The sequence below is a fragment of the Nymphaea colorata genome, chromosome 11 (genome assembly GCF_008831285.2).
Source record: "Nymphaea colorata isolate Beijing-Zhang1983 chromosome 11, ASM883128v2, whole genome shotgun sequence".
NCBI lineage: Eukaryota > Viridiplantae > Streptophyta > Magnoliopsida > Nymphaeales > Nymphaeaceae > Nymphaea > Nymphaea colorata.
Genome location: NC_045148.1, coordinates 5,149,342 through 5,159,204, shown reverse-complemented (window position 1 = coordinate 5,159,204; position 9,863 = coordinate 5,149,342). Strand labels below are relative to the sequence as shown.

At 37.0% G+C, this 9,863-nt stretch overlaps 1 protein-coding gene across 1 annotated transcript; it reads right to left on the bottom strand.

Annotated features, from left to right (window-relative positions):
• Positions 1–2,574: 2,574 nt before the first annotated feature.
• LOC116263808 (glycine cleavage system H protein 2, mitochondrial-like) lies at positions 2,575–7,531 on the bottom strand. Its single transcript, XM_031643589.2, has 4 exons — positions 7,155–7,531; positions 6,365–6,453; positions 4,691–4,861; positions 2,575–2,920 (listed from the first exon to the last, which is right to left on the bottom strand). The coding sequence occupies exons 1-4, from the start codon at positions 7,249–7,251 to the stop codon at positions 2,792–2,794; spliced, it is 486 nt and encodes a 161-aa protein (XP_031499449.1). The 5' UTR covers positions 7,252–7,531; the 3' UTR covers positions 2,575–2,791.
• Between the last annotated feature and the right edge of the window lie 2,332 nt (positions 7,532–9,863).

The window sequence follows — 9,863 nt, the reverse complement described above, 5'->3', positions numbered from 1 at the left end:
TGTAAATACGAAAACCACAAGTGGCATGGCTTGCTACACCTTCTGCCTTCTCCGTCAATCATTGCTTCCTGTTCGTACTGGAACGTCAGTCGGCAAATGTCTTTCCGGTTCACTTGACTAATGTCTTTTAAGTGGATTTCTTTGTTTTGCTGATGTAGAATGTTTGGACCCTCCGGCTTTTACTTATTGATGATCAGAAAAAGAACGGGGAATTATGATTTACAGAACCTTCATGGAAACACAAAAGCGCCAGTTTGGCAATATCTACGTGCAGTCATCCAAATTTCCTTGTTCAATTTCCAATCCTTATCTTGAGGTCGCCATTCCTTAATGTTTGAATGTGGTATTTAACGTTTAAAAACGTGGTATTAAGTACGCGGGCAAGGCTGGGTATTTAATACCGGATGTTTTTCAGGTGGAACAAAAGTTCCTGTCCTCACATACACCATCTTGTGTGATGACCCGGAATTGTTCAAGGCATTTTAGTTCCATGTTTGAAGTTTTCTTGAAGTACAAAAAGGGATGAAAAGCAACAGTAAAAAAATGTTGCTGGTTTTAAAGTTTCAAAGTACAAAAAGGGATGAAAAGCAACAGTAAAAAAAATGTTGCTGGGCTTGAAGTTCCAAACATTTACGTGGACCTTTATTCCCCGTACTAAAGTTTTAGAACCTATTAAAAAGGCCCAGCACATTTATTCCATGTTTGTTTCTCGCAGAAACTTTTCATAAACTTTGAATTAAAAAAGTTTAACCGCTACAGTGGAATACCACATTTTCAAGTGTAACCTAAAATTATCATCCCAATTTCGGTGGAACTTTATTATCGGTATTAAAGTTTTAGAACCTGTTAAAAAGGTCCAGCACATTTATTCCATGTCTGTTTCTCGCGGAAACCTTTCCTAAAATTTGAATTAAAGTTCAAACGCTATAGGGGAATACCACATTTTCCAGCGTAACATAGAATTATCATCCCAATTTATTCCAAAGAGATCGCAAAACGAAGTAGTAGCCTCCACTTGAAGGGGTCGGATCCAAATTGTTAGCCATCATCTTATCTGGTTATTTGGATGTGGATCAAACTATGGACTGCACCCAAACCATTGACATCCCTGCTGAGTATAACCATGGCCGTGCATTTTGCAGATAGGCTACCATCCTTGAACAGGGTATTTATGCCTTTCCTATACCGCCTTTCGTTGCTGATATAATATATTTACTTCCCTGTACCCATTTCAACCTATCAGGTTCTTTGCTAAGCCTTACATGCTGAATAATGGAAGCAGGTTCACCAAGCACTGGGAAGGGATAATCTGCTTGTAGATTCAGGGATGCCATTGGATCATATTCAAATAAGCTGTATACTTTACTAGATTTAGTTTTTCAGATATCTGGATTCAAATTCGGGTGAAGAAAAATCTGTATCATATCTGAATTGGAAATTCGAATTCATAACCTGAATCCGATCTTCAGATTAATATTCACATCTGAATCCGATTTTTAAACCAAACCCAAACCATATTATAGTTATTGAAAATATGATACATGTTTAAAACTATAGATCCAAATCCAAATCCGATCAATATTTAATTAAAACTAAAACGAAGTCTGAATCCGATCCGATGTTGTTTCTTTATGTCTGAATCTGATCTGAATCCTTAATCAACATCAAATTTTTCCTCAATCCTCATTTTTCTATAAGGTTCAATTGGATATAGGATTTAAATTGAATTTATTGACAACCCCCATGTAGATTGACTGCGTCTGCCACAGCCACTGAAAGGCTCCTCGAAAAGCATCTTGGACGCTATTTCTATTACATGGTAGACATGATTAGGGTCACATTTGTCCATCAGAACCTCAGTTAGCAGATCACCATGGAATCTGCAAGATCGGCAGTGCTCCAGGATCTGAAAGCATCCTTACAAATTAGCATTTATCGTCCACTCCCAAACACTGTTTTCATAGCAACTTGCGCAGGTTCCAAGTCCGCCTGAACAGAAATCTGCATGGAAAAGGGATACATAGCCCCTATATATTGTTATTTAGTAGGCGTTATTGCATGGGCTAAGGAGGCGCCTGTCAACTGGAAGACCAACACTATTCCATGAATCTGTCCTACAAATTGTTCCCATTGCCAAATACCCCCCTAAAAGATGCAGCTGTGGATTAATATCTAGCAGCGCAAGTACCGTATTTGTCTGAACAGCAAATCAAAGACAGCTGCCAGCGACTTACAAGGAGTTGATTTTGGCTGTACCATTGCCTTTCTAGAAATTAATAATAATGTCAACGTAGGATTCAATGCTTGGCCATGGAAGCCAATCTTCCGCATTGCTTTACAAAATAATATAGCTGCGGTACAATACTGCAAGGATTCTATCAAGCGAGCAGCTTGTAATTTCCTGTCATTAGACAAAAAAGATATAGATAGTCTAAGAAAACATGAGAGAATAATGCTAATACCTTAACCTCACCTTTGACTGTGCCTTCGGAGGGAAAACCTTGGCGCATGTGTTCTCTTTTCCTAGATGTATTATCTCCTCAATCACATAATAATGCCGCCAGCTAAATACTCTATTCGAAATGTACCCATCGAAAAATTGCATCAGTATGGTAAATTGATACAAAAAGTGCAAAGCTTTCATCAAAGAAAGTGAATCTCAACAATCCGAGTACAGTTCTCTTAGAGCATTTCTACCGCAACATGAAGCAGCTATCCCCAACTTATTGGCTTGAGGATTTTAATTGGCAGCACAGACAAACATGTTGGCATTTATTGAATGACCATACATCTAATGGTTGGCATCTTCTTCTTCACAGAACTTCGTATATTTATCTGAATTCATCAAGGATTTCAGCTCATCTTGGTCGCTCATCTCAACTTTTATAATCCAACCGTTGTCATAAGGACTAGCATTAACCTGCATCACAGAAAACAACTTAATCCCATGAGTTGCAAGCAATTGAATCAGTCTTTCAGGTCCACAACTATAGATCCATCAAAAGGGCAAATTCATTTTGCTGCATTAAGCTCGTTAAGGTTCCAAATATCCTCCGACACCAACCACCAGCCAGGAGGTTGAATTGAGATGTCGAGATTAGCATTTGAGCGGTTTAATATGGTAAGTACGCCCTTTTTTGCTTTGTTTTCTTTTTTGAAATTACCAAAAACTAAACCTTTGTGGGAGCAGCTATAAAACCCTCAAGGTGAACATTCCCAACCTCAGGAGATGCACATTGGCTTTGGCTTGTGCAAGGAGTTGACGTGTGTGCGACTCCAGCTGCAACTGTCTGTCTGACAACTGCGCAACCCTACTGCACCAACCCTTTTGGGCCTCAGCTCCAGCTTCTCTCTCAGAAATAAAAAGCTTTCAAGTTTTCATTCAACTTGGTTGTAGTTGCACAACCATAAAGTGCATAATTCAATCTCTCTCTCTCTCTCTCTCTCTCTCTCTCTCATATGTTTGTAGAGTTTTTGGCACCTTCAAGAAAAAGGACTGCTTTATACCAAGCTCTGAAAACATGCACATATGCAGTTGGTCCACTTTTCTGTAACAATATTACAATGTTTTGCACAATAAATGCATAAAAAATGCTGCATTACAGAATAAAGTTGAAAGAACATGCACGTTGAATGATATCTCTGCATAGAAACTCATTTTATAAGGTCAAGAGATAGAAAGTGATTTTAACAAATTTGCATTACTGGCTTTTCCATTGTCTGACCATTCACCAGTATGTTGGCACAAGTACATATATTGCTTGTTTGTTGGTAAATAATCTTGCCTATGTGATTTAAGAACTGCAACAGTACCAATCGAAATTACTGGCTTTTCCATTTTTTTTTGATAATAGTGTCTCATGCATAGTTATTTCACATGGATGTCCTTATGAGGGAAAAGAAGGCCAACCGCAGGCCTGCTTCAATTGAACCATTGCAGGACGATGGTCTCTTGCATGCCAAAAAACTATACAAAAAACATAACATAAAAAGACAAAACATAAGCATAAAGGCAATCAAAAAATAAAAGCAGTTTTGGAATTTGTAATCCGTGCAATGCCCTTGATTCATGGCCACTAATATCATACGAAACATGAAATTTGCCTTGCCAACCTGTGTGGTATGTTATACATTGGTACCATATGAACCATGATACATTAAATTGGTTAAAATCGTCTGAATTTTTGCAGATAAACCATTAGTTCTAAAGCCAAGCCAGCAATCAGCCCATTTGTCATAAAAGTGCCCACTTTTTTTTTTAAAAAAATCCATTTTATACTTCAAAAATAGGTCAGCCGAAAAACAAAAGCAGTTTTCAAAATGAACAATATGCCAAAAAATACAAACAAAAACTCATTTTCACTTTTTTGGCATTTTTTGTCATTTCATATTACTGCATTTTACTTTCGCATTTTTAGCATTTTGTTTTCAGTTTTTTTTTTTTTTAAAGTTTTAAAAACATGCTGAGATTTTCCCGAGATAGAAAAACTTTGCCATTTAAAACCCAGAAACGATATTTGTGACAATGAATCAACCTAATTCCACCAATTAGCATCGAACCGCCACACCTAGAAAAGCTGCATACTTTGAATAAAACTAGGAAGTAAAACAATTCCTGCTGACAACCTTCTATCTTTTTTGAGCCAAACCAGACAAGTCCATAGTAAACAGCCACAAGTGGATAACTTACCAAACCTGGAGAGCTGCCAAGATCTTCGTTAACTGCCACTACTTTCCCTGAAACAGGAGAGTTGATGTCACTAGTTGCCTTGACACTTTCAACAGCACCAAAGCTACCTCCTTGTTTTACAGTAGCACCAACTTCAGGCAGTTCAACATACACAACATCACCCAAGTGATCCTGAAATGAAGGACAAAATGTAGCATATTAGAAAAATTTGGAAAGTCATGAGTTACTAGGATCAGTCATATAGCAATTGCTATCTTTAAAACGAAACAATAACTCCACAAGATGCCAACTATATCGTTCGAGGTTCAGTTACATCGATTGCTTAAAGGCAGTGTAAAATGTGCAGTCTCTCCCTGGTTGCTGCTTCTATACAGCTTTAGGCTTCTGTTGTGTTTGATTTGGGATTCAGATTGGGAAGCTATGCTCTTGCACACTACTTCATTACTGCATGTCACCCTAATGCTAGAAAAGATGCAAATGCATGCATGCATCCACACAAAAACCTGTAATACCGCTACAGTTTTAAGTTCATACATGAGATGACAAATTTGAGCTGATCATAACACAAGCTAAATGAACCACCTCCTGCGAGATCACATCACAGATTAAAAAGAGAACTGGAACTTTGATGCCAAAGCAGTGAATGGAGAAAAGGAATACTATCTAAAGTGGCTTATCTTGTCCCTCAAAGATTCAAACAGAATAACTGGATACTGCTTTTATAAGGCCTAGCAAGTATTACTGAAGGAAGTAGAAGTTTAGAGACCACGACAAGCTGAAGACAAGTAAGAAAACTATTATGATGAAAAAATTGTCGATTCCGTTGCTTCATGGTATAAGGTCCTTCCATGTACTTATAATTGAAAGGAAATAGAAGTTTAGAGATCACGACAAGCTAAAGACAAGAGTAAGAATACTATTATGATGAAAAATGGTCGATTCCATTGCTTATATAAGGTCCTTCCATCTACTTATACTTACAAAGTCTTCATATCCCAAAATGCTGTCTTGGGCTTTCAACTTGCTCCACTTTTCACGTTTCTCTTATGGTTTACTAACTATTCCAAGCTCTGAAAAGGCTCTTGCTTTTAGACCAATCCAGGTAAGTACACGTGTTTACGCACAACAGCCATAAGAACTGAGTAAATCTCAGAGACCATGAAAAGGAAGCTGAAGAACTGAATCTGGAGAAAAATCAAGTCTTTTTACAGCTTTGCTATAGATTTTTTGTCGTGTATAAAATAGAAATAAAAGCTTTATAAAAATTGCTTTTGTTAAGAACGACAAAAAGCCACTAGAACATGAAAGCAGAGCAAAGCATGCAACGTGTGTCATCAGGAACTAGCACAACCTTGCCTGACAGCATTGCAAGCAGTAAACTTGACTAATTTTGACATGATACATTTTTTACTCTATGAGAATTAGAAACCAAAAATGGTTAGTTGTGCTGAACAACAACAACCCAGATAATCTAAGTCACTACCAGTAGCTTCGACACAGTTAATTGATTCAGGACAAATGAATTCGACAGAGAGCACTAAATGTACTTGACTATTAAATGCCAAAGTAAATTTTCAAACAAATGACAATATATTGGTAAAAATCATCATTTCTAATGTCATAGATACACTAGGAAAGATATCAATGAAATGAAATAACAGAAAAATCAATAACCTGAGCGTGGTCAGTTATTCCCACAGTAGCCAAACCGCCATCAATTTTGACCCACTCATGAGAGTCAGCATACATTAAATCCTTCACGACTGCAAGATGGCAACGTAAAGTTTCATCCCACGGAAACATAATGCCCCTTAATCAGAAATTTATAAACACAAACACGCAGAACAAAGTTAAGAAAGTAAGAAAAGGAATAGGTTGATATTTGAGCAACCCGAATACTTCATACCAGCTCTGGCGGTCGTCCATACAACTTACATATAGATCACTTGGCAACAATAGAAGAAAAGAAAAGGAATTTCATCAATGAACGGATAATAAATACTCCGGAAGACCAAGAAGACCAGCCATAATTTCATAAACCTTTAATCTAAAAAATCTCGACATTCAGAGTCATAACAGAGCTCTTGACAGCATCGTAAACCGTTCTAAATTGACGGATTCAATGAAGGAAAGAAAGAGATCTTCATTTTTAAGGTCACTCTGTTCTGCAGCAGGACAATGCTCAATGGTCAAAACAAACGCTTAACCACAAACAACACAGTGATCCGATCAAACACGACCGCAGATCTCTATAAAACGCTAGATCGTTAAGATAGCCAAGGCAACAGAAGATCACACAAGATCTGGGAGCTACACAGATCACGATAACGAGATCAGAAGGCATATCTTTTCCTCGTAACAACCAATCCTAGTGTTCAAGCCTCATATTGAGAGAGAGAACTTCGGACTTCCCACTCAGCCTCTGTCCCGGTTCACCTAGAAAGAGGGGGGAGAGAGAGAATACCAGAGGAGAAGGATCGGCAGAAGAAGGAAGGGGAGGGGGAGGAGGAAAGCCTGAGGTAGGAAGCGGCTCTGGAGGCCCACATTCTTGTCGAAGCCATTGATCGCTAAGGAAGAGAATCTAAGAAAGCGGGAAAAATGATGCTACTCCTCCAAATTCTTCTCGGCTGATGGTGACAAGCAAGAGTTAGAGGAACGAGAGAGGGAGAGGGAGAGGGGAGGGTGGCTGTCGGTCACCTTTCTCCGTGTTATATATGCAAATAAATGGGAGGGGGAAAGACGGAGGAAGAGCCGAGAAAATAGAAAAAGAAAAACAAAAAGATGGAGGATGAAGGTGGTGGCGCTCCTCCGACCCTCACTAGTTTCTCCCCCCCCACCGCCACAAAGTTGGTGGCACTTTCCTGTTTTTGGTATGGGCCCTTTAGATTGTGTACGTGCTGCAGGCTAAAATTTTGCCAAAGAGTGCACGATAAATTGGCCCCGGTCGGCCATTTCCAACGTTAACATAAAAGTTTAAAATGAATTATTTTGCAACAGTTTATTACATAAACAAATAGGAAAGTTAAGAAAAGCATCAAAGAGCATGCAATAATTAAAAATGCACTTAATTTTCTTGAATGTTCTAAAGACATCTAAGTTGCTTTTCAAAATTAGTCGATAAGCATATATAAGTTTTTTTCTATGTTTGCGGTCAATGAAAGATTATATTCTGCCCTTTTAAAGAGCAAAAAGAAAAGCTTTTTAATATATATAAAAAGATTGTTCAGCTAATCGAGTTTGTTATTAATAAAAACTAAGTTATTAAATATAATTAAAAGACTAATACAAAATAAAAAAACATGAAATTTCTTTATATTAAGATGTTCTACTCATTTTATCAATTAATCCAATTGATAGAAGGTTATTTTTTAACATGGGGACTCGTGTTGACAGGGAAATTCTGGTTTTTTGTTAAATATGAAGGTGGGTGTTCTTTTAATCATGGGGACTCGTGCTTAGCCAATCTTGACAGGGAACTAATGTCTTTTCTGTTAAACATGTAGCTGTGCTTTTTAAAATTTCTTCGAAAAGAAAGTCGGTACCACATTGGTTCTTTTATTGCCTCGGCAAAGTGCTAACATGACGTATTGGAGCCGAGATGGGCACGCCCGCATGCCAATGTGATCGGACATTTTTTTTTTCTTTAATTGTAGATACAGAACAGGACCCTGAATAGTGGGACCGCAGAACAAATGTGTAGGTACTTAGTCTTAATCAATAAAATAATGTTAGATTGATGATAAAAATTCGAGATAGCTCTGTCATATTTTTATTGACATTTCCAGAAAGTTTGGACAGTGAATAAGAGAGAGTTGGCGGGGGTACCCAGCCGCCGCCTTTCTGACACACAGCCCGAACCGTAAAATAAGGCCTTCAGTTGGTCTGGGTTGACTCGGCCTGATAATGTATATAATATAATGCATAATTATTTTTGCTATATTTTTATACATGTTTATTACAAATATTATATTTGTATAACAAATATTAAGAAAGAATTGAAACAGGCCTCTCCTTGCAACCTCTTTGGTCCCATTTACTATATTTATTTTAGTGAAGTTGAGTGCTATGGATACATCACTAATATCATGGAGGTTAGTTAATGTGAGAGACTAAAGTGTCTAATATTCACATGTGAATAGATGATGTCTTAAGTGCATGTCAAAGGGACATTAAAGTTTATCAATTTAGATTCACCTATGTTAACCTCAGTTTGAGATGTATAAAGGACAAAACTTTTGCGTTAGTGTTTCAGTGCTGACAAATATTTTATGTAGAGGATTTGATAAACAACCATTAGCATGTTGCCATCAAAACAAAATGTAGAGACTTATGCAACATACTGAGACAGATCACAGAATGTGATATAGATGTATGACATTGTCAATCATGTCATTGAACAGGTTAGGGATGATAACTATGCAATTTTTGTTAGTAACTGGTATGATTATGTTTTTATATTAACTTGCATTGTATAATTCAATTTTGTTGGTTCATTCAGTATATCTTTCCATTTGTTGTTATTATTTTATTTGAATGTTTGAAACTGATGCATTCATGTGTTACATGTCTTACAAATGATGAACATATATTAAAAAATACATGATATTCCATCAACATATAAGACTGACAATGAGACTAATGAAGAAAATGAAACCATGGAGGAAGAAGATGTAGATTGCAAAGATCAAACATGTGATTCATGTCCTTCTTATGGTAATGAATAAGTTTATATTCAAAGATGTTTAATCTATCAACATATTGCTATTAACATTTATTAACTTTATGTAATTATTTAAAGACCCTTCAGATAGAAATACATGGGGGATCACTCGAGCTTTAGCAAGAGCCAATTTGAGAAACGGCTTGAAGCATAAACTCAAGATGAACTCGTAAGGCAGCTGATGGGAATAGAGGCCTGATATTTGACGACATACATCCGTACACAGGTTCGTGATCATGTTGTTAAGCCATTGTTGTATTATAATTTTTCTAAGCTTTTGTCATCTTTTAAGACAGATCTTTAGTTGCGTATACAGGTAGGTAATATTTTCATAAACATTGTGCAATAGAATTTGATATACTGACATCCACTTTATTTGATGAAAATAAGAGAAATATAAATTCCCACTCGAACATACAACATCTATGTAGAAGTGGGTGACACATGAATATA

Excerpts from the sequence above, each read along its gene's own strand:
- LOC116263808 (XM_031643589.2), bottom strand. The coding sequence starts at position 7,251 with ATGGCTTCGACAAGAATGTGGGCCTCCAGAGCCGCTTCCTACCTCAGG. Across the intron at positions 6,454-7,154 it reads CTGCCGATCCTTCTCCTCTG|TCGTGAAGGATTTAATGTAT; the intron begins GTATTCTCTCTC and ends GCCATCTTGCAG. Across the intron at positions 4,862-6,364 it reads GAATAACTGACCACGCTCAG|GATCACTTGGGTGATGTTGT; the intron begins GTTATTGATTTT and ends CCTTCATTTCAG.